This window comes from Lampetra fluviatilis, chromosome 59, assembly GCF_964198595.1.
Source record: "Lampetra fluviatilis chromosome 59, kcLamFluv1.1, whole genome shotgun sequence".
Taxonomy (NCBI): Eukaryota; Metazoa; Chordata; class Hyperoartia; order Petromyzontiformes; family Petromyzontidae; genus Lampetra; species Lampetra fluviatilis.
In genome coordinates this window covers 846730-873286 of record NC_136333.1, presented here as the reverse complement: position 1 = coordinate 873286, position 26557 = coordinate 846730, and the positions used below count along the sequence as shown (strand labels likewise).

At 56.0% G+C, this 26557-nt stretch overlaps 1 protein-coding gene across 1 annotated transcript in view; it reads right to left on the bottom strand.

The window, feature by feature from the left end:
- Window positions 1-26557, bottom strand: part of LOC144950723 (rho guanine nucleotide exchange factor 2-like) — a 133852-nt gene that overhangs the window by 77960 nt on the left and 29335 nt on the right. Inside the window, exon 6 of the mRNA XM_078880796.1 lies at window positions 1846-2029. Within this exon, the coding sequence (XP_078736922.1) occupies window positions 1846-2029 (184 nt within the window). The remainder of the gene's footprint in view (window positions 1-1845; window positions 2030-26557) is intronic.

Here is a 26557-nt window from a genome sequence, read left to right as displayed (position 1 = left end):
CCCTCTCCCTCCCTCTCTCTTTCCTTCCCTCTCTCCCTCTGCCTCTATCTCACTCTCCCACTCTCTCCCACTCTCCCACTCTCCCACTCTCCCACTCTCTTCCGCTCTCTCTTTCCTTCCCTCTCTCCCACTCCCTCCCTCCCTCTCCCCCTCTCTCCCCCTCCCCGTCTCTCAGTGCTCGCAGGGCGTCTGCGTGCCGCTGTCTCTGTGGCCGTGAGCGCTCACGGCGCTCACGGCGCTCTCCGCGTGAACCCCGGTGCCGCCCCGTCACGCGGAGAATCCGTTTGGAAACACAAAGATCCCCCGTGTAGCCTGCACAGGCTGCAGGGGCGAGTGCTGTTAGCGAGCAGCACCTACGAAGGCCGGCACGGCACACGAGGGGGTGGGTGGACAGCACCACGCCCGGCCGCCTTTGTCTCCCTAGTGGTGATGTTTACGCACCGCACCGGGTACTCGTTTGAGGCTGAGTCGACCTAGGGGAGGCCCAGGACCGGTACAAATAATTGTCACCGGTGTCGGTGCCCGTGAGCGGGAACCGAACTCCGGGTCGCCGGGTTCCTAGCGCGGCGCGCTAACCACTACACCACGGCGCCCCACACTCACACACACACACTTATGTACACACACACACAGGCACACAGACACAGACACACACACAGGCACACACACAGGCACATACACACACACACAGACACACACACAGGCACAGACACACACATACACAGGCACACAGACACACACACAGACACACACACAGACACACACACAGGCACACACACAGGCACAGACACACACATACACAGGCACACAGACACACACACAGACACACACACAGGCACACAGGCACACACACAGGCACACAGACACACACACAGACACACAAAGACACACAGACACACAGACACATACTGCACACAGACACACACAGACACACACAGGCACACACACACACAGATACACAGACAAACACAGACACACACACACACAGACACACACAGACACACACACACAGACACACAGACACACACAGACACACAGACACACAGACACACACAGACACACACAGGCACACAGACACACACACACAGACACACACACACAGACACACACACACAGACACACACAGGCACACACACACAGACACACACAGACACACACAGACACACACACACACAGGCACACACACACAGACACACACACAGACACACACACACACAGACACACACAGGCACTCACACACAGGCACACACAGACACACAGACACACACAGACACACACAGGCACACACAGGCACACAAACACACACAGGCACTCACACACAGGCACACACAGGCACACACAGGCACACACAGACACACACAGACACACACAGGCACACAGATCGAGCGCGAGCATCAGCCCGATGGATCTCGCGTCATCCCCGGCGGCGCAGACTGTGGCCGCCTTGTGCGGCACAAGATCACAAGATGTGCGGCGCATTGTGTGTCGACGCCATGTGACCACCACCACCACCACCACTGCTGCTGTCACCACCGGGGAAGGAACGAGGGGGGCAAGGAGGGGGGCAAGGAGGGGGAGGGGCAGGGGGAGGGGCAGGGGGGAGAGGCTGAGTCGTCTCTGTGATCGCGAGCGAGCAGAGCGACTCGGGGCGACGGTCGAGTGTCGCTCACACACCGCTGGGGCCATCGGTGGCATCGGTGCGATCACAGAGTCAGACGGGTTGGCGGGATCGTGGTATCAGTGGGATCAATGGGATCGTGGTATCGGTGGGATTGCGTTCTTGGCGGGATCGTGGTATCGGCGGTATCAATGGGATCGTGGTGTCGTCGGTGCGGCGCCACTCACACTGGCACTCGAAGGCGTCGTCCCCCAGGGGGCGGTTGCAGTAGGAGCAGCGCACTTGGCCTGCGAAGGAGGCCTCGGCAAAGTGGTGGCCCAGGCCCCCGCCCCCCTTGCTCTCCGCCGTCCTGCTCTCCGCCTTGAGCTCCGCCTTGCTCTCCGCCTTGAGCTCCGCCTTGCTCATCTTCATCTGCTCCGGCCCGCGAGGACAGAATACAGAACGACGACAACGTTAGCGCTCCGCTAGCCACGACCCGGCAAATGCGCAGAGTGGAGTTGGCCCCAATGTAGACGTTCCCCCAAAGTTGACGAGTGTGTGTGTGCGTGTGTGTGCGTGTGTGTGCGTGCGTGTATGTGCTTGCGTATGTGTGCTTGTGCGTGTGCGAGAGCGTGTGTGTATGCGTGTATGTGCATGCGTATGTGTGCGTGCGTGTGTGCGTGTGTGTGCACGTGTGTGAGGCTCGTGAAGGACGCTACTGGGCAGTTGGAGGCAGTCGCCCTCCAACAACAACGGAGGGCGGAGGAGCGACGCTCACAACAACGAGCGGAGCGCCGGGTGGCTAAAGCACAGCAAGTTGGTACAGTAGGTGGCACAGGTGGTGCATCAGCCAGTCATCTCGGTCATCTCGGTCAGTCGACCCGTGGCACCTGCTGGGTCTGCCCCGTGACCTCCTGCCAGCGGGCGTTCGACACTTCACGTGGCCTCAAGGTGCACTTGGCCTGGCACAAGCGTCGTGGTGACGTCACCGCCACTTAGTGGCGAATGGCGGTTGTTGTTGTTGTGCTTATGTGCATGACGCTGGGCATGGGGAGCGGTGGTGTAGCGGCTACCCGAGTTCGATTCCTGCTCACTGCCAACGCCAGTGGCGATTATCTGAACTGGTCCTGGGCATCCCCCAGGTTGACTCAGCATCAAATGAGTACCCGGTGCGGTGCGTAAACATCGCCACCGGGGAGACAAAGGCGGCCGGGCGTGGTGCTGGCCACCCACCCACCTCGTGTGCCGTTCTGGCCTTAATAGGTGCTACACACTAAGAGCACTTGCCCCTACAGTCTTTAAGGCTACCGGGGGGATCTTTGTCTTTGTGTAACCCTGAGCGAGAAGTCAAAAGAACTGGGATCGGAGTCCCCTCATCTGCCAGGGGGGCCCTGACCCTGGCTTCTCACCACCACCACCACAACAACAACAACGACCACCACAACAACAACAACAATTACAACAACAACAACAAATGAGTACGGGAGGAGAGAAACAAAATAGAACGACGGCCGACTCTCGGCGGATAATTTTTCAACGCCGCGGAAAATCAAAAAAAGATAAACTTTGTGGGTGGAACTCCATGCCAACAGGCACTGATGTAGGGGTATAAATGACGTTAAGAAAGTTGAGTTTGCTGAAGAACAAAAGAAAAATTTGTCCTAGAGAATATAGTGATGTTGTTTAATTACTAAAGTCCACACGCAAACACAGCACTCGCTCCGTTTCTGGTTGAACGTTCAAACGAGATGACGCTTTCGTTTCTCTGCCATGGCACAGTTTCGTGAATTAATACTTGCAGCAAAATAAACGATCGGAACGAAGACAAACGATCGACCCGGTCCATGATGCGTGCTCAGTAATAATAATGATGATGATGACACTTTCCTGCTCCCGCCCAGCAGAAGACTCGGCCCACTAGGTGGGTGACAGCAGCAGAGCCACGCCCATCAACATCAAACTCCTCCCACCGTTGTAAAGATATTGCAACTACTGTACTGTAGAGGCGATCACGTGGATTTCGCATTAACCGGAGCAACACTTTGTTCGGTTGAAGCACCGTGTGACGATGAGTGAACATTTACAAGATTAACAATGTCCCACCGCTTGTAGATCGTTCATTTGGGCTTAAGGAGAAATCCACGAGTTATTAATTTGAAAAATCTCAGGTCGCGCGGTTAATCCGAAAATCGGATAAACCGCGCGCGGATAACCGAGGGTCGACTGGGTGCCAACAGGAGCACGCCCCGGCTTGCACAGACACAATGAGGGCTGAACAATAATAAACCACTCGCAGCGTACGCTGGCTGGGTCACATGGTCTCTCGACTCATCACAGCGCCATTACAAACTGATGACGGACATCGGACAAAGCTCGGACAAAGCTTCCACAATGGCTGGCGACGGTTCAGGCTGCCTTGCCGGCGGCCTGCAGTGTCCCGCGCCTCTGAATCGGACGGCGGTGGTGGAACTCACTCTGCCTCGTGACGTCACGGCTGTGACCCACATGACGTCACAGCTGTGACCCACGTGACGTCACAGCTGTGACCCTCGTGACGTCACAGTGGTGACCCGCGTGACGCCACAGCTATCACCCTCGTGACGTCACAGCTGTGACCCTCGTGACGTCACAGCTGTGACCCTCGTGACGTCACAGCTGTGACCCCCGTGACGTCACAGCTGTGACCCACGTGACGTCACAGCTGTAACCCTCGTGACGTCACAGCTGTGAGCGTCGTGACAGCTGTGACCCTCGTGACGTCACAGCTGTGACCCACGTGACGTCACAGCTGTGACCCTTGTGACGTCACAGTTGTGACCCACGTGACGTCACAACTGCTACTCTAACAGAGCAGAACTGCGTCCAACAATTCGAGCACTCGGGGCGATTTGATCATCGGGGCACGTTGAGAAATACAAAACAAATCAAACAAATAACATCCACAGCTGCTGCTGCTGCTGCGTTGGCAGTGGTGGTGCACAACCACCGCCACCACCAACAACAACAACCCAACACGTCCCCTGTCCACAACAACACCGCGTGGCCGCAGCAGGAAGCGGAGTCTGTAGGGCGACGTTTCGGCCGCTGGGGGGGCCGCCCTCCCCACCCCCCCCCCTTCTTTTACAGCGCAGACGCAGAGAGGCCGGGGGGCTGTCGAGGGGGGGGGGGGGGCCAGGATGTTTCTCGTGTTTCCGAGCGACGCTCATTTAACTCGGCGCGGACAATTCCACATTCCTATGACGGGGGCGGCGGTGGCGGCGGCGTTGACGGCGGTGGGCCCACCGCTCCTTCCGACGCAAGCGACCGGCGACGACTTGGCGTGGCGGGAATGGAGGTGGCACGACCGCGCGGGTCGCGAGGCCGCATCCTGCCCTGTCCTCTCCTCCTCCTCCTCCGCCGCCGCCAATTCTCGGACAGAGACGGGGGGAGGAGGAACTCGCGGATTCGGAAACGCAACGCCGCGTCCCGCGTCGTCGCTCCGGGCGGGACGCGGTCGCGGCGAGAAGGGAGGGGGGAGCCGGGGGGGCGACCGCCACCGAGGGAGATGGAGCGGCGGAATCCGACTCCACCGCGCGCCGCGGACGGACGGTTGCGCCGGGAGAACGTCGCGAGAGTCGGAGATCGCTTGGGGGAGGGGCCCTTCCACCCGGCGGTGGATCGGCAACTTTGGGGGCGCTGAGATAGGCAAAGGTGCAGCCCTGCAACTCCTACAGGACGGGGACCGCTCCAGAGACACCCCGGGTCTCTACTCTCCCACGCCGCGAGTGTGGGGCAGGAGACCCCAATCGAGGTTGGGTTTTTCCCGGGGCTAGATTGCGTAAGTATAAATGTGCCGATAAACCCGCCACCGCCACTCAATGAAGCCATTGGGAAGGGGTTTGTCACGAAAACAAAACGTGCCAATTAGTTACAAGTTCAGCAGCTGCGTGTTGGAGAGTAAACCCACAGCAACATCTACAATTGATTATAACCCACAAACATCTCCATTGTGGGTAGTATTGGTTGCGACAGCCCCTCCCTGGAGGTGACCCGGGGTCCGGTCGCCCCACCGCGCGCCACTTTCCGGGGCGATTCTGCGTCCGCCTGGAGAAGAAGAGGCTGTTCCACCTTCCTGCAGAAAACATCCCCGAGCAGAAGATGCGCGCGCTGGATACAAGCGCACTTGCAAATGCGGTCTGCAACCTTCACCCGACCGCCGTGCCAATGCGCGTTGTCGGCTTGGTGTCTTGGTGTGGCCTGTCACGTTGCAGCTCAACCAGTCTACACAACAAAGGCTCATTCCTAGCAGCAGCCTCAACCGCACCAACCTCACAAAAATAATAATACAAAACTCCGATCCAGGTGCCTACCTTGGCACCTCCACCCATAACCAGTATCTATACAAGGTCGGGTCTCTTGCAATTTCTCTCACTTGATACAGCTATCGTGCCGTGACGGTTCCACCTGAAGACGGAAGCTTGTGTTGCATCCGAAACGTCGTGATTTTTTATTTTACTTTTATTAATTATATTTTTTACCTACGTGACTTTACCGAAAAAACCTAAGAGTGTGGCCTGGGACCGCTCGTGCTGCTGTTGGGGGGGGGGGGGGGGGCAGGGCGAGACCACGGCGGGGATTCTCTGGAGACGTTTAACGTCATTACAGGAGAGTCGCGACGGGCCCAGGCCTGTCCGCCACGGCCATCTGTGTCGCCCGGTGCCGCCACCGCCACCGCACGGCAATTAGCGCTCTCTTAGCCGCAGACAAACGAGCCCCTTGCGGGGCGGAGAGCCGCCCGGGGGCCGGCGGGCTGAACCACGAGGTTCAACTTAGAGGACGCACGTGGCTGTAATTCAGCGGGGACCATGCTGAGGCCAAGAACTCACTTCACGTGGGAATCCACTTTCATCACAAATCAGTCGATGTGAGTCTATGGGTCTCTGTGTGAGTCTATGGGTCTCGATGCAAGTCTACGGCTCACTGTGCGAATCTATGGGTCTCTGTGTGAGTCTATGGGTCTCTGTGTGCGTCTATGGGTCTCTGTTTGAGTCTGTGGGTCACTATGTGAGTCTATGTCTCACTGTGCGAGTCTATGGGTCACTATGTGAGTCTATGGCTCACTATGCGAGTCTATGGGTCTCTAAGTGAGGCTATGGCTCACTATGCGAGTCTATGGGTCTCTAAGTGAGGCTATGGGCCACTGTTGTGAGTCTATGGGTCACTATGTGAGTCTATGGGTCACTATGTGAGTCAATCGCTCACTATGCGAGTCTATGGGTCTCTATGTGAGTCTATGGGCCACTGTTGTGAGTCTATGGGTCTCTATGTGAGTCTATGGCTCACTATATGAGTCTATGGGTCACTAGGGAGTCTGTGGGTCTCTATGTGAGTCTATGCGTCTCCATGTGAGTCTATGCGTCTCTATGTGAGTCTATGCGTCACTATGTGAGTCCATGGGTCTCTATGTGAGTCTATGGGTCTATGTGTGAGTCTACGGCTCTCTGTGTGAGTCTATGGCTCACTATGCGAGTCTGCATGTGAGTGTGTAGGGACCTCGGTGTAATCGCTGTGGTTGGAGCTACAGCCCAGATGAGGCCCCAGGCTCTCAGCGGTGCCGGCTCCGCATCACTCAACTTCCTCCCGGCCACCTGGACTGCGAAACGAGAGGCCCTTGAGCCTTAGTTCAGCAAAACACACACGCACGCACACACGCACACTCACTCTGCACACACATGCACACTCACGCACGCACACTCACTCTGCACACACACTCAGCACACGCACACTCTGCACACACGCACGCACACGCACACACGCACGCACACGCACACACGCACTCTCTGCACACACACTCAGCACACGCACACTCTGCACACACGCACGCACATGCACACACGCACACTCACTCAGCACACGCACACTCTGCACACTCACTCTGCACACGCACACTCTGCACACGCACACTCTGCACACGCACGCACACTCACTCTGCACACGCACACTCTGCACACTCACTCTGCACACTCACTCTGCACACTCACTCTGCACACGCACACTCTGCACACGCACGCACACTCACTCTGCACACGCAGATCCCCTGTATAGCCTTAACAGACTGTTGGGGGTGGGTGGCCAGCACCATGCACGACTGCCTTTGTCTCCCCAGTGGTGATGTTTACACACCGCACCAGGTAGTCGCTTGCGGCTGAGTCGACCTAAGGGAGGCCCAGGACCGGTTCAGATAATCGTCACCGGTGTTGGGCGTGAGCGGCAATCGAACTCGGGTCGCCGGATTCGTAGCGCGGTGCGCTAACCGCTGCTCCACCGCTCCCCATTCACGCACACACCAATTAGCACGGGTGGCTACGTACGGTGCAAAAGAAGTTCCACACACACACACTCACACACGCACACACACTCACACACACACACAAACTCACGCTCTCACACGCACACACGCGCACACACGCACACACACGTACACACACGCGCACACACACGTACACACACGCACACGTTCTCACGCGCACACACACGTGCACACACACGCACACTCACTCACACACACACATAAAACTCACGCTCTCACACGCACACACACGTGCACACACACACGCTCTCACACGCACACACACAAACTCACGCTCTCACACGCACACACACACTTACACACACACACACACGCTCTCACACACACACACATGCACACTCACACACACAAACTCACGCTCTCACATGCACGCACACGTGCACACACACGCACACACACACCCACGTGCATTGCTGTGCACATGTGGCAACGCTTACGTGGGAACGCGTGACGACGACGACGACGACGCTCTGAGCGCCGTCGTCGTCGTGAACTCTCCTCTTGCGCAATCGGTTACCCTTGACCCACCGAGGGTTGGTGGTTACCCCTTCCCCTCCGAGTCAGTTACCCTCCCCCAGTTACCAGCGCCTTCTGCCAGTTCTTCCCAGTCATGGCTAGGAGATGTTAACCACCTCGCCCGGTACGCAGGAGGTCGTGGGTTCGATCCCGACCCTGACACCCACTGCTGTAGATTTGGAGTTTGCGTGTCTCTCTCTCTCTGTTTACGATCAGAGGAAACAAGAAGATGCTCGCTGTAGTCGGCACTTTGCTCCGTTCATAATTTTTTCTCTCTCTACCCCCCTCTCTGCCCCCCCCCTCTCTGCCCCCCCCCTCTCTACCCCCCTCTCTCTCTGCCCCCCCCCTCTCTACCCCCCTCTCTCTGCCTCCCCTCTCTCTCTACCCCCCCTCTCCCGACTCTCTCTCTCTCCCCGTGGTCACGTGGAATATTCTCCGGGTCCTCCAGTTTTTCCCTCCACATGTAGAATCAACGTGACGCGCGTTTGGAGATTTTGGCTGCCACCTCCTTCAGCGCTCACTTGTGGTCAGGCCGCTCCTGAAAAAGAGTTGTACAACTCAGTGGGCCTTACCTGGCACAGCAGAAAATAGCTGAGTTTATTTAGTCTATGGGTCTCTATGTGAGTCTATGGGTCTTTATGTGAGTCTATGGGTCTCTATGTGAGTCTATGGGTGTCTATGTGAGTCTATGGGTCTCTATGTGAGTCTATGGGCCTCTATGTGAGTCCATGGGTCTCTATGTGAGTCCATGGGTCTCTATGTGAGTCTATGGGTCTCTATGTGAGTCTATGGGTTTCTATGTGAGTCTATGGGTGTCTATGTGAGTCTATGGGTCTCTATGTGAGTCTATGGCTCTCTATGTGAGTCCATGGGTCTCTATGTGAGTCCATGGGTCTCTATGTGAGTCCATGGGTCTCTATGCGAGTCTATGGGTCTCTATGTGAGTCCATGGGTCTCTATGTGAGTCCATGGGTCTCTATGTGAGTCCATGGGTCGCCATGCGAGTCCGTTGTTTGCTATGTGAGTCTATGGGTCTCTGTGCACGTCACTGGTGACCGCGCCTCACCTGGTAAAGTAAAAATAGTTGACATCGTCAACTCCCATCCCCCATCTCCCATCACAGCTCCCCCGCTCCCTCCCAGCATCCTCGATCCCCAGCTACTCCCCCTCTCTCCCCCTCCCCCTCTCCCCCTCTCTCTCCCTCCACCGCTTTCAGATCTCTTCCCCAGATCCCTTCTCCTCCCCTCCCCCACCACCACCACGACCCCCACCACCACCACCACCACGACCCCCACCACCACCACCACGACCCCCACCACCACCACCACGACCCCCACCACCACCACCACGACCCCCACCACCACCACCACGACCCCCACCACCACCACCACGACCCCCACCACCACCACCACCACCACCACGACCCCCACCACCACCACCACCACGACCCCCACCACCACCACCACGACCCCCACCACCACCACCACGACCCCCACCACCACCACCACCACCACCACGACCCCCACCACCACCACCACCACCACCACGACCCCCACCACCACCACCACCACCACCACGACCCCCACCACCACCACCACCACCACCACGACCCCCACCACCACCACCACCACCACGACCCCCATCACCACGTGTGAATGTTCGTTCCCTCTGGCGATTGAATCCTCTCTGCTGCGTTGCGCTGGGAGCAGGGGAGGCGCACACGCGGCTTGGCACCTGCCCCCTCCCTCGCCCGGTGTCGACTGACGGCAATCCACGCGCGGACACGCCGACGATGAGACAGACCGACGGACAGAAACGCTCGCGCACACGCACGGCCCGTGAACGACGACAACGCGCACGGCTTTTACAGCGCGCACGGCTTTTACAGCGCGCAAACCGGAACCGTGCCAGAACCGTACCGGAACCGTGCCGGAACCGTGCCAGAGCCGTGCCGGAACCGTGCCGGAACCGTGCCAGAGCCGTGCCGGAACCGTGCCGGAACCGTGCCAGAGCCGTGCCGGAACCGTGCCGGAGCCGTGCCGGAACCGTGCCGTGCCGCCGACGTCACACACCCCCTTGGGCGAGCGAGCGGTGAGCGCGAGCCCCGCCTTTCATCTCGTGTGACGAACGCGTGGAATTGACGCTGAAGGAGGCACACGTGTCTCGGAGATGTTGACTCCCTCGCCCGGTACGCAGGAGGTCGTGGGTTCGATCCCGACCCCGACGACGCCTGCTGCTGCTGCTGTATATTTGGAGTTTGCGTGTCTCCTCTCGTCTCACTGCACTCCCCTCCACGCACTCTCCTACCTCTCCCCTCTCATCTCACTCTACTCCCCTCCACGCACTCTCCTGCCTCTCCCCTCTCATCTCACTCTACTCCCCTCCACGCACTCTCCTGCCTCTCCCCTCTCATCTCACTCTACTCCCCTCCACGCACTCTCCTACCTCTCCCCTCTCATCTCACTCTACTCCCCTCCACGCACTCTCCTGCCTCTCCCCTCTCATCTCACTCTACTCCCCTCCACGCACTCTCCTGCCTCTCCCCTCTCATCTCACTCTACTCCCCTCCACGCACTCTCCTGCCTCTCCCCTCTCATCTCACTCTACTCCCCTCCACGCACTCTCCTGCCTCTCCCCTCTCATCTCACTCTACTCCCCTCCACGCACTCTCCTACCTCTCCCCTCTCATCTCACTCTACTCCCCTCCACGCACTCTCCTGCCTCTCCCCTCTCATCTCACTCTACTCCCCTCCACGCACTCTCCTGCCTCTCCCCTCTCATCTCACTCTACTCCCCTCCACGCACTCTCCTGCCTCTCCCCTCTCATCTCACTCTACTCCCCTCCACGCACTCTCCTGCCTCTCCCCTCTCATCTCACTCCACTCCCCTCCACGCACTCTCCTGCCTCTCCCCTCTCATCTCACTCTACTCCCCTCCACGCACTCTCCTGCCTCTCCCCTCTCATCTCACTCTACTCCCCTCCACGCACTCTCCTGCCTCTCCCCTCTCATCTCACTCCACTCCCCTCCACGCACTCTCCTACCTCTCCCCTCTCATCTCACTCCACTCCCCTCCACGCACTCTCCTGCCTCTCCCCTCTCATCTCACTCTACTCCCCTCCACGCACTCTCCTACCTCTCCCCTCTCATCTCACTCCACTCCCCTCCACGCACTCTCCTACCTCTCCCCTCTCATCTCACTCCACTCCCCTCCACGCTCTCTCGTACCTCTCCCCTCTCATCTCACTCTACTTCCCTCCACGCACTCTCCTACCTCTCCCCTCTCATCTCACTCCACTCCCCTCCACACACTCTCCTACCTCTCCCCTCTCATCTCACTCCACTCCCCTCCACGCACTCTCCTACCTCTCCCCTCTCATCTCACTCCACTCCCCTCCACGCACTCTCCTACCTCTCCCCTCTCATCTCACTCTACTCCCCTCCACGCACTCTCCTACCTCTCCCCTATCATCTCACTCTACTCCCCTCCACGCACTCTCCTGCCTCTCCCCTCTCATCTCACTCTACTCCCCTCCACGCACTCTCCTGCCTCTCCCCTCTCATCTCACTCTACTCCCCTCCACGCACTCTCCTGCCTCTCCCCTCTCATCTCACTCCACTCCCCTCCACGCACTCTCCTACCTCTCCCCTCTCATCTCACTCCACTCCCCTCCACGCACTCTCCTGCCTCTCCCCTCTCATCTCACTCCACTTCCCTCCACGCACTCTCCTGCCTCTCCCCTCTCATCTCACTCCACTCCCTTCCACGCACTCTCCTGCCTCTCCCCTCTCATCTCACTCCACTCCCTTCCACGCACTCTCCTGCCCCTCTCATCTCACTCCACTCCCTTCCACGCACTCTCCTGCCTCTCCCTCTCATCTCACTCCACTCCCCTCCACGCACTCTCCTGCCTCTCCCTCTCATCTCACTCCACTCCCCTCCACGCACTCTCCTGCCTCTCCCCTCTCATCTCACTCCACTCCCCTCCACGCACTCTCCTGCCTCTCCCCTCTCAGCTCACTCCACTCCCCTCCACGCACTCTCCTACCTCTCCCCTCTCATCTCACTCCACTCATTTGAGGCTGAGGCGACCTCGGGTAGGCTCTGGCGCAATTCTGATAATCGTCTCTGATGTTGGCCATGAGCAGGAATCGGACTCAGGCGGCCAGGTTCATAGGACAGCGCGCTAACCGCTCTGCCACCGCTCCCCTCAGAGACCCACAGACTCACACAGAGACCCACAGACTCACACAGAGACCCACAGACTCACACAGAGACCCACAGACTCACACAGAGACCCACAGACTCACACAGAGACCCATAGACTCACACAGAGACCCATAGACTCACACAGAGACCCATAGACTCACACAGAGACCCATAGACTCACACAGATACCCACAGACTCACACAGAGACCCACAGACTCACACAGAGACCCACAGACTCACACAGAGACCCATAGACTAACACAGAGACCCACAGACTCACACAGAGACCCACAGACTCACACAGAGTCCCATAGACTCACACAGAGACCCACAGACTCACACAGAGACCCATAGACTCACACAGAGACCCACAGACTCACACAGAGACCCACAGACTCACACAGAGACCCACAAACTCACACAGAGACCCATAGACTCACACAGAGACCCACACTCACACAGAGACCCACCGACTCACACAGAGACCCACCGACTCACACAGGGACCCATAGACTCACACAGAGACCCACAGACTCACACAGAGACCCATAGACTCACACAGAGACCCACAGACTCACACAGAGACCCATAGACTCACACAGAGACCCACAGACTCACACAGAGACCCACAGACTCACACAGAGACCCACAGACTCACACAGAGACCCACAGACTCACACAGAGACCCACAGACTCACACAGAGACCCACAGACTCACACAGAGACCCATAGACTCACACAGAGACCCACAGACTCACACAGAGACCCACAGACTCACACAGAGACCCACAGACTCACACAGAGACCCACAGACTCACACAGAGACCCATAGACTCACACAGAGACCCACAGACTCACACAGAGACCCACTAACATAGAGACCCATAGACTCACATAGAGACCCATAGACTCACATAGAGACTCACAGACTCACACAGAAACCCACAGACTCACACAAATACCGAAAGACTCACTCCACTCCCCTCCACGCACTCTCCTGCCTCTCCCCTCTCATCTCACTCCACTCCCCTCCATGCACTCTCCTGCCTCTCCCCTCTCATCTCACTCCACTCATTTGACTCACACAGAGACCCATAGACTCACACAGAGACCCATAGACTCACACAGAGACCCATAGACTCACACAGAGCCCATAGACTCACACAGAGCCCATAGACTCACACAGAGACCCATAAATCCACAAAGAGACTCATAAAATTACACAATAGGGACCTATGACTGTCTCTCTCTATCAGATACAGAAACCCATGAGATCCACGTATAGACCCATAGACTCACACAGAGACCCACAGACTCACACAGAGACCCACAGACTCACACAGAGACCCACAGACTCACACAGAGACCCACAGAACTCACACAGAGACCCACAGATTCACACAGAGACCAACATACTCACACAGAGACCCACAGACTCACACAGAGACCCATAGACTCACATAGAGACCCATAGACTCACATAGAGACTCACAGACTCACACAGAAACCCACAGACTCACACAAATACCGAAAAACTCACACAGAGATCCAAAGACTCACACAAAGACCCACAGACTCACACAGGGACGTAGACTCACACAGAGACCCAAAGACTCACACAGAGACCCACAGACTCACACAGAGACCCACAAACTCACACAGAGACCCATAGACTCACACAGAGACCCATAGACTCACACAGAGACCCACAGACTAACACAGAGACCCATAGACTCACATAGAGACCCATAGACTCACACAGAGATCCACCGACTCACACAGATACCCACAGACTCACACAGAGACCCACCGACTCACACAGGGACCCACAGACTCACACAGAGACCCACACTCACACAGAGACCCACCGACTCACACAGAGACCCACCGACTCACACAGGGACCCACCGACTCACACAGAGACCCACAGACTCAGAGAGACCCACAGATTCACACAGAGACCCACAGACTGACACAGAGACCCACATACTCACACAGAGACCCACAGACTCACACAGAGACCCATATACTTACACAGAGACCCACATACTCACACAGAGACCCACAGACTGACACAGAGACCCACAGACTCACACAGAGAGCCACAGATTCACACGGAGAACCACAGACTCACCACGATGTAGTGTTTCACTCTCCAACACGCGACCGCTAGATACTGAAGTGGTCACGAATTCACACTCTTTAGACAACTGTTGTCTCACCTGATGACGATTGCTTGTGTTGCGATCGAAACGTCGTGATCTATTTTATTTTTTCTACCCACGTGACTTTACCGAAAGAACCAAAGAGTTTGGATTCCTGCCGTCACGAAAGCTTCAAATCAAGATTGGCAACGAATTGGCCACGTTTTGTTTTACGTGACGAACCTTTACTAATCGGCTGTGCAGGGTGGTGGTGGCGGGTTTAAGCACAAGTTTGAGCAGTTGAACACGTCTTATATTGACGCGGCGAGCAAACCCAAACAAAAACCTCGATCATGGATATACCACCGGTTTTCCGCCCCGAGTTTCAAACGACCTCAACGTTTTGGGTGCTCCACCTCGACCAAGACGTCTGGGCGGCAGTGGAAGAGGAGGCCAACACCCTCCCTAGAAGTCACGTCTAACGCGACCCAACAACAACAACAAACCTCCATCACGAGGAACGGAAAACCTCGTCGGGGCGGATTCAGCCCCCCCCACATCTCGCCCCCCCCCCCTCTCGCCCCCCCCCCCCTCTCGCCCCCCCCCTCTCGCCCCCCCCCCTCTCGCCCCCCCCCCTCTCGCCCCTCCCCTCTCGCCCCCCCCCCCTCTCGCCCCCCCCCTCTCGCCCCCCCCCCTCTCGCCCCCCCCCCTCTCGCCCCCCCCCCTCTCGCCCCCCCCCTCTCGCCCCCCCCCCTCTCGCCCCCCCCCCTCTCGCCCCCCCCCCTCTCGCCCCCCCCCCCGGAGAGAGGCGCTCTGCGTTCGAGCAGCGCTGCTGCCCCATTTGGATGGGCAGGTTAATGGCGGGTTAATGTTTCAACTCAATCACAATAGCCCCATCCCCACCCCCACCCCCAGGCCCGGTCTTCCCTTCCGGACGAGATCCACAAACAATGCAAAGCGACCTCTGATGCGCCAACTCCACACTACACGACACTATACACTACACTATACACTACACTACTAAACACTACACTACTACACACTACACTAAACACTACACTATACACTACTATACACTACACTACTAAACACTACACTACTACACACTACACTAAACACTACACTATACACTACACACTACACTACACACTACACTACGCTGACTGTCAAGAGCCATCTGAAGGCCTCCTTCTGCCTGTGCCGGCTCGGGGCTTCACGCGTTTGCGCCCCGAGTTTGGGCCCCGCGTTTGGGCCCCGCGTTTGGGCCCCGCGTGGCCTCTGGGAGTTGTGTTGACTTTGTCTGCACAATCCGGCGCGTTCTAGACTCAATCCTCATCGTCGTCGTTAGTATCAACACTGCTGGGGCAGGCGCTGTTAGCGAGCGGCACCGATGAAGGCCCGGCCACCTTTGTCTCCCCGGGGGAGATGTTTACCACACACCGCACAGGGGGGCTCATCTGAGGCTGAGTAGACCTAGGGGAGGCCCAGGACCGATACAGATAATCGTCACCGGCGTTGGCCGTGAGAGCGGGAATCTAACTCGGGTCGCCGGGTTCGTAGCGCAGCGCGCTAACCGCTGAGCCACCGCTCCCCACTACACACGACCTTGCCGGGCTGGGAGCACACTCACTCACTCACACACTCACTCACACACACTCACACACACTCACACACTCACTCACTTACACACGCACTCACTCACTTACACACGCACTCACACACGCACTCACTCACACACGCACTCACTCACACACGCACTCACTCACTCACACACGCACTCACACACGCACTCACTCACTCACTCACACACGCACTCACACACGCACTCACTCACACACGCACTCACTCACACACGCACTCACTCACTCACACACTCACTCACTCACACACCCACTCACTCACACACCCACTCACTCACTCACACACGCACTCACGCACTCACACACGCACTCACTCACACACGCACTCACTCACTCACTCACACACGCACTCACTCACACACCCACTCACTCACTCACGCACTCACTCACACACTCACTCACGCACTCACTCAATCACACACGCACTCACTCACTCACACACTCACTCACTCACACACTCACTCACGCACACACTCACTCACACACGCACTCACTCACACACCCACTCACTCACACACCCACTCACTCACTCACACACGCACTCACTCACACACCCACTCACTCACTCACTCACACACGCACTCACTCACACACCCACTCACTCACTCACGCACTCACTTACACACACACTCACTCACTTACACACGCACTCACTCACACACCCACTCACTCACTCACTTACACACACACTCACTCACTCACTTACACACGCACTCACACACGCACTCACTCACACACCCACTCACTCACTCACGCACTCACTTACACACACACTCACTCACTTACACACGCACTCACACACGCACTCACTCACACACCCACTCACTCACTCACTTACACACACACTCACTCACTCACTCACACACGCACTCACTCACACACCCACTCACTCACTCACGCACTCACTTACACACACACTCACTCACTTACACACGCACTCACACACGCACTCACTCACACACCCACTCACTCACTCACTTACACACCCACGCACTCACTCACTTACACACGCACTCACACACGCACTCACTCACACACCCACTCACTCACTCACTTACACACCCACGCACTCACTCACTTACACACGCACTCACACACGCACTCACTCACACACCCACTCACTCACTCACTTACACACGCACTCACTCACTCACACACGCACTCACTTACTCACACACCCACTCACTCACTTACACATGCACTCACTCACTCACACACCCACTCACTCACTCACACACGCACTCACTCACACACTCACTCACTCACACACTCACCCACTCACTCACTCACGCACTCACTTACACACTCACTCACACACGCACTCACTCACACACACACCCACTCACTCACACACCCACTCACTCACTCACACACGAACTCACTCACACACCCACTCACTCACTCACGCACTCACTTACACACACACTCACTCACTTACACACCCACTCACTCACACACGCACTCACTCACTCACTCACACACGCACTCACGCACTCACACACGCACTCACTCACACACGCACTCACTCACTCACTCACACACGCACTCACTCACACACCCACTCACTCACTCACGCACTCACTCACACACTCACTCACGCACTCACTCAATCACACACGCACTCACTCACTCACACACTCACTCACTCACACACTCACTCACGCACTCACTCAATCACACACGCACTCACTCACACACTCACTCACACACGCACTCACTCACACACACACTCACTCACTCACACACGCACTCACTCACTCACACACGCACTCACTCACACACCCACTCACTCACACACCCACTCACTCACTCACACACGCACTCACTCACACACCCACTCACTCACTCACTCACACACGCACTCACTCACACACCCACTCACTCACTCACGCACTCACTTACACACACACTCACTCACTTACACACGCACTCACTCACACACCCACTCACTCACTCACTTACACACACACTCACTCACTCACTTACACACGCACTCACACACGCACTCACTCACACACCCACTCACTCACTCACGCACTCACTTACACACACACTCACTCACTTACACACGCACTCACACACGCACTCACTCACACACCCACTCACTCACTCACTTACACACACACTCACTCACTCACTCACACACGCACTCACTCACACACGCACTCACTCACACACTCACTCACTCACACACTCACCCACTCACTCACTCACGCACTCACTTACACACTCACTCACACACGCACTCACTCACACACACACCCACTCACTCACACACCCACTCACTCACTCACACACGAACTCACTCACACACCCACTCACTCACTCACGCACTCACTTACACACACACTCACTCACTTACACACCCACTCACTCACACACGCACTCACTCACTCACTCACTCACACACGCACTCACGCACTCACACACGCACTCACTCACACACGCACTCACTCACTCACTCACACACGCACTCACTCACACACCCACTCACTCACTCACACACTCACTCACGCACTCACTCAATCACACACGCACTCACTCACTCACACACTCACTCACTCACACACTCACTCACGCACTCACTCAATCACACACGCACTCACTCACACACTCACTCACACACGCACTCACTCACACACACACTCACTCACTCACACACGCACTCACTCACTCACACACGCACTCACTCACACACCCACTCACTCACACACCCACTCACTCACTCACACACGCACTCACTCACACACCCACTCACTCACTCACTCACACACGCACTCACTCACACACCCACTCACTCACTCACGCACTCACTTACACACACACTCACTCACTTACACACGCACTCACTCACACACCCACTCACTCACTCACTTACACACACACTCACTCACTCACTTACACACGCACTCACACACGCACTCACTCACACACCCACTCACTCACTCACGCACTCACTTACACACACACTCACTCACTTACACACGCACTCACACACGCACTCACTCACACACCCACTCACTCACTCACTTACACACACACTCACTCACTCACTCACACACGCACTCACTCACACACCCACTCACTCACTCACGCACTCACTTACACACACACTCACTCACTTACACACGCACTCACACACGCACTCACTCACACACCCACTCACTCACTCACTTACACACCCACGCACTCACTCACTTACACACGCACTCACACACGCACTCACTCACACACCCACTCACTCACTCACTTACACACGCACTCACTCACTCACACACGCACTCACTTACTCACACACCCACTCACTCACTCACACACGCACTCACTCACACACTCACCCACTCACTCACTCACGCACTCACTTACACACACACTCACTCACTTACACACGCACTCACTCACACACGCACCCACTCACTCACACACCCACTCACTCACTCACACACGAACTCACTCACACACCCACTCACTCACTCACGCACTCACTTACACACACACTCACTCACTTACACACCCACTCACTCACACACGCACTCACTCACTCACTCACTCACTCACACACGCACTCACTCACTTACACACGCACTCACTCACACACCCACTCACTCACTCACACACCCACTCACTCACACACTCACTCACTCACTCACACACCCACTCACTCACTCACTCACACACGCACTCACTCACTCACACACGCACTCACTCACACACCCACTCACTCACTCACACACCCACTCACTCACACACTCACTCACTCACTCACACACCCACTCACTCACTCACACACCCACTCACTCACTCACTCACGCACTCACTCACTTACACACACACCCACTCACTCACTCACTCACACACCCACTCACTCACTCACACACCCACTCACTCACACACGCACTCACTCACACACTCACTCACTCACTCACACACCCACTCACTCACTCACTCACGCACTCACTTACACACGCACTCACTCACACACGCACGCACTCACTCACTCACACACCCACTCACTCACTCACTCACACACGCACTCACTCACACACGCACTCACTCACACACCCACTCACTCACACACTCACTCACTCACACACGCACTCACTCACACACCCACTCACTCACACACCCACTCACACACGCACTCACACACACACTCACTCACTCACACACCCACTCACTCACACACTCACTTACACACTCACTCACTCACTCACACACACACTCACTCACTCACACACCCACTCACTCACACACTCACTTACACACTCACTCACTCACTTACACACTCACTCACTCACTCACACACGCACTCACTCACACACACACTCACTCACTCACACACCCACTCACTCACACACTCACTTACACACCCACTCACTCACACACGCACTCACTCACTCACACACGCACTCACTCACTTACACACTCACTCACACACGCACTCACTCACTCACTCACACACGCACTCACTCACTCACACACGCACTCACTCACTCACTCACACACTCACTCACGCACTCACTCACTCACACACTCACTCACACACCCACTCACTCACTCACTCACTCACGCACTCACTCACTCACACACTCACTCACACACCCACTCACTCACTCACTCACACACGCACTCACTCACACACGCACTCACTCACACACTCACTCACTCACTCACACACCCACTCACTCACTCACTCACTCACGCACTCACTTACACACTCACTCACTCACACACGCACTCACTCACACACACACGCACTCACTCACTCACACACTCACTCACTCACTCACACACACTCACTCACACACGCACTCACTCACTCACACACGCACTCACTCACTCACACACGCACTCACTCACACACACACGCACTCACTCACACACTCACACACTCACTCACACACACTCACTCACTCACTCACACACTCACTCACTCACTCATACACTCACTCACACACTCACTCACTCACTCACACACGCACTCACTCACTCACACACGCACTCACTCACACACACACGCACTCACTCACTCACACACCCACTCACTCACTCACACACTCACTCACACACGCACTCACTCACTCACACACTCACTCACACACACACTCACTCACTCACTCACGCACTCACTCACACACTCACTTACTCACACACACACACACTCACTCACTCACTCACTCACACACGCACTCACTCACACACACACACACTCACTCACTCACTCACACACGCACTCACTCACACACTCACTTACTCACACACTCACTCACTCACTCACACACTCACTCACTCACTCACACACGCACTCACTCACGCACTCACTCACTCACACACTCACTCACTCACTCACACACGCACTCCCTCACACACTCACTCACTCACTCACACACGCACTCACTCACTCACTCACACACGCACTCACTCACGCACTCACTCACTCACACACACACGCACTCACTCACTCACACACCCACTCACTCACTCACACACCCACTCACTCACTCACTCACACACGCACTCACTCACTCACACACACACGCACTCACTCACTCACTCACACACCCACTCACTCACACACGCACTCACTCACTCACACACGCACTCACTCACTCACACACCCACTCACTCACTCACTCACACACCCACTCACTCACACACGCACTCACTCACACACTCACTCACTCACTCACACACTCACTCACTCACACACACACTCACTCACTCACTCACACACCCACTCACTCACACACGCACTCACTCACTCACACACGCACTCCCTCACACACTCACTCATACACTCACTCACTCACTCACACACTCACTCACTCACACACTCACTCATACACTCACTCACTCACTCACACACGCACTCCCTCACACACGCACTCACTCACTCACACACCCACTCACTCACACACGCACTCACTCACACACTCACTCACTCACTCACACACTCACTCACTCACACACACACTCACTCACTCACTCACACACCCACTCACTCACACACGCACTCACTCACTCACACACGCACTCCCTCACACACTCACTCACTCATACACTCCCTCACACACTCACTCACTCACTCACACACCCACTCACTCACTCACTCACACACCCACTCACTCACACACGCACTCACTCACACACTCACTCACTCACTCACACACCCACTCACTTCCTCACACACGCACTCACTCACTCACACACGCACTCACTCACTCACACACGCACTCACTCACTCACACACGCATTCACTCACTCACACACGCACTCACTCACACACCCACTCACTCACACACGCACTCACTCACACACGCACTCACTCACACACCCACTCACTCACACACGCACTCACTCACACACCCACTCACTCACTCACACATACGCACTCACACACGCACTCACTCACACACTCACTCACTCACACACTCACCCACTCACTCACTCACGCACTCACTTACACACTCACTCACACACGCACTCACTCACACACACACCCACTCACTCACACACCCACTCACTCACTCACGCACTCACTTACACACACACTCACTCACTTACACACCCACTCACTCACACACGCACTCACTCACTCACTCACTCACACACGCACTCACGCACTCACACACGCACTCACTCACACACGCACTCACTCACTCACTCACACACGCACTCACTCACACACCCACTCACTCACTCACGCACTCACTCACACACTCACTCACGCACTCACTCAATCACACACGCACTCACTCACTCACACACTCACTCACTCACACACTCACTCACGCACTCACTCAATCACACACTCACTCACACACTCACTCACACACGCACTCACTCACACACACACTCACTCACTCACACACGCACTCACTCACTCACACACGCACTCACTCACACACCCACTCACTCACACACCCACTCACTCACTCACACACGCACTCACTCACACACCCACTCACTCACTCACTCACACACGCACTCACTCACACACCCACTCACTCACTCACGCACTCACTTACACACACACTCACTCACTTACACACGCACTCACTCACACACCCACTCACTCACTCACTTACACACACACTCACTCACTCACTTACACACGCACTCACACACGCACTCACTCACACACCCACTCACTCACTCACGCACTCACTTACACACACACTCACTCACTTACACACGCACTCACACACGCACTCACTCACACACCCACTCACTCACTCACTTACACACACACTCACTCACTCACTCACACACGCACTCACTCACACACCCACTCACTCACTCACGCACTCACTTACACACACACTCACTCACTTACACACGCACTCACACACGCACTCACTCACACACCCACTCACTCACTCACTTACACACCCACGCACTCACTCACTTACACACGCACTCACACACGCACTCACTCACACACCCACTCACTCACTCACTTACACACGCACTCACTCACTCACACACGCACTCACTTACTCACACACCCACTCACTCACTTACACATGCACTCACTCACTCACACACCCACTCACTCACTCACACACGCACTCACTCACACACTCACTCACTCACACACGCACTCACTCACACACTCACCCACTCACTCACTCACGCACTCACTTACACACACACTCACTCACTTACACACGCACTCACTCACACACGCACCCACTCACTCACACACCCACTCACTCACTCACACACGAACTCACTCACACACCCACTCACTCACTCACGCACTCACTTACACACACACTCACTCACTTACACACCCACTCACTCACACACGCACTCACTCACTCACTCACTCACACACGCACTCACTCACTTACACACGCACTCACTCACACACCCACTCACTCACTCACACACCCACTCACTCACACACTCACTCACTCACTCACACACCCACTCACTCACTCACTCACACACGCACTCACTCACTCACACACGCACTCACTCACACACCCACTCACTCACTCACACACCCACTCACACACTCACTCACTCACTCACACACCCACTCACTCACTCACACACCCACTCACTCACTCACTCACGCACTCACTCACTTACACACACACCCACTCACTCACTCACACACACCCACTCACTCACTCACACACCCACTCACTCACACACGCACTCACTCACACACTCACTCACTCACTCACACACCCACTCACTCACTCACTCACGCACTCACTTACACACGCACTCACTCACACACGCACGCACTCACTCACTCACACACCCACTCACTCACTCACTCACACACGCACTCACTCACACACGCACTCACTCACACACCCACTCACTCACACACTCACTCACTCACACACGCACTCACTCACACACCCACTCACTCACACACCCACTCACACACGCACTCACACACACACTCACTCACTCACACACCCACTCACTCACACACTCACTTACACACTCACTCACTCACTCACACACACACTCACTCACTCACACACCCACTCACTCACACACTCACTTACACACTCACTCACTCACTTACACACTCACTCACTCACTCACACACGCACTCACTCACACACACACTCACTCACTCACACACCCACTCACTCACACACTCACTTACACACTCACTCACTCACACACGCACTCACTCACTCACACACGCACTCACTCACTCACACACCCACTCACTCACACACGCACTCACTCACTCACACACGCACTCACTCACTTACACACTCACTCACACACGCACTCACTCACTCACTCACACACGCACTCACTCACTCACACACGCACTCACTCACTCACTCACACACTCACTCACGCACTCACTCACTCACACACTCACTCACACACCCACTCACTCACTCACTCACGCACTCACTCACTCACACACTCACTCACACACCCACTCACTCACTCACTCACACACGCACTCACTCACACACGCACTCACTCACACACTCACTCACTCACTCACACACCCACTCACTCACTCACTCACGCACTCACTTACACACTCACTCACTCACACACGCACTCACTCACACACACACGCACTCACTCACTCACACACTCACTCACTCACTCACACACACTCACTCACACACGCACTCACTCACTCACACACGCACTCACTCACTCACACACGCACTCACTCACACACACACGCACTCACTCACACACTCACACACTCACTCACACACACTCACTCACTCACTCACACACTCACTCACTCACTCATACACTCACTCACACACTCACTCACTCACTCACACACGCACTCACTCACTCACACACGCACTCACTCACACACACACGCACTCACTCACTCACACACCCACTCACTCACTCACACACTCACTCACACACGCACTCACTCACTCACACACTCACTCACACACACACTCACTCACTCACTCACGCACTCACTCACACACTCACTTACTCACACACACACACACTCACTCACTCACTCACACACGCACTCACTCACACACACACACACTCACTCACTCACTCACACACGCACTCACTCACACACTCACTTACTCACACACTCACTCACTCACTCACACACTCACTCACTCACTCACACACGCACTCACTCACGCACTCACTCACTCACACACTCACTCACTCACTCACACACGCACTCCCTCACACACTCACTCACTCACTCACACACGCACTCACTCACTCACTCACACACGCACTCACTCACGCACTCACTCACTCACACACACACGCACTCACTCACTCACACACCCACTCACTCACTCACACACCCACTCACTCACTCACTCACACACGCACTCACTCACTCACACACACACGCACTCACTCACTCACACACCCACTCACTCACACACGCACTCACTCACTCACACACGCACTCACTCACTCACACACCCACTCACTCACTCACTCACACACCCACTCACTCACACACGCACTCACTCACACACTCACTCACTCACTCACACACTCACTCACTCACACACCCACTCACTCACTCACACACGCACTCACTCACTCACACACGCACTCCCTCACACACTCACTCATACACTCACTCACTCA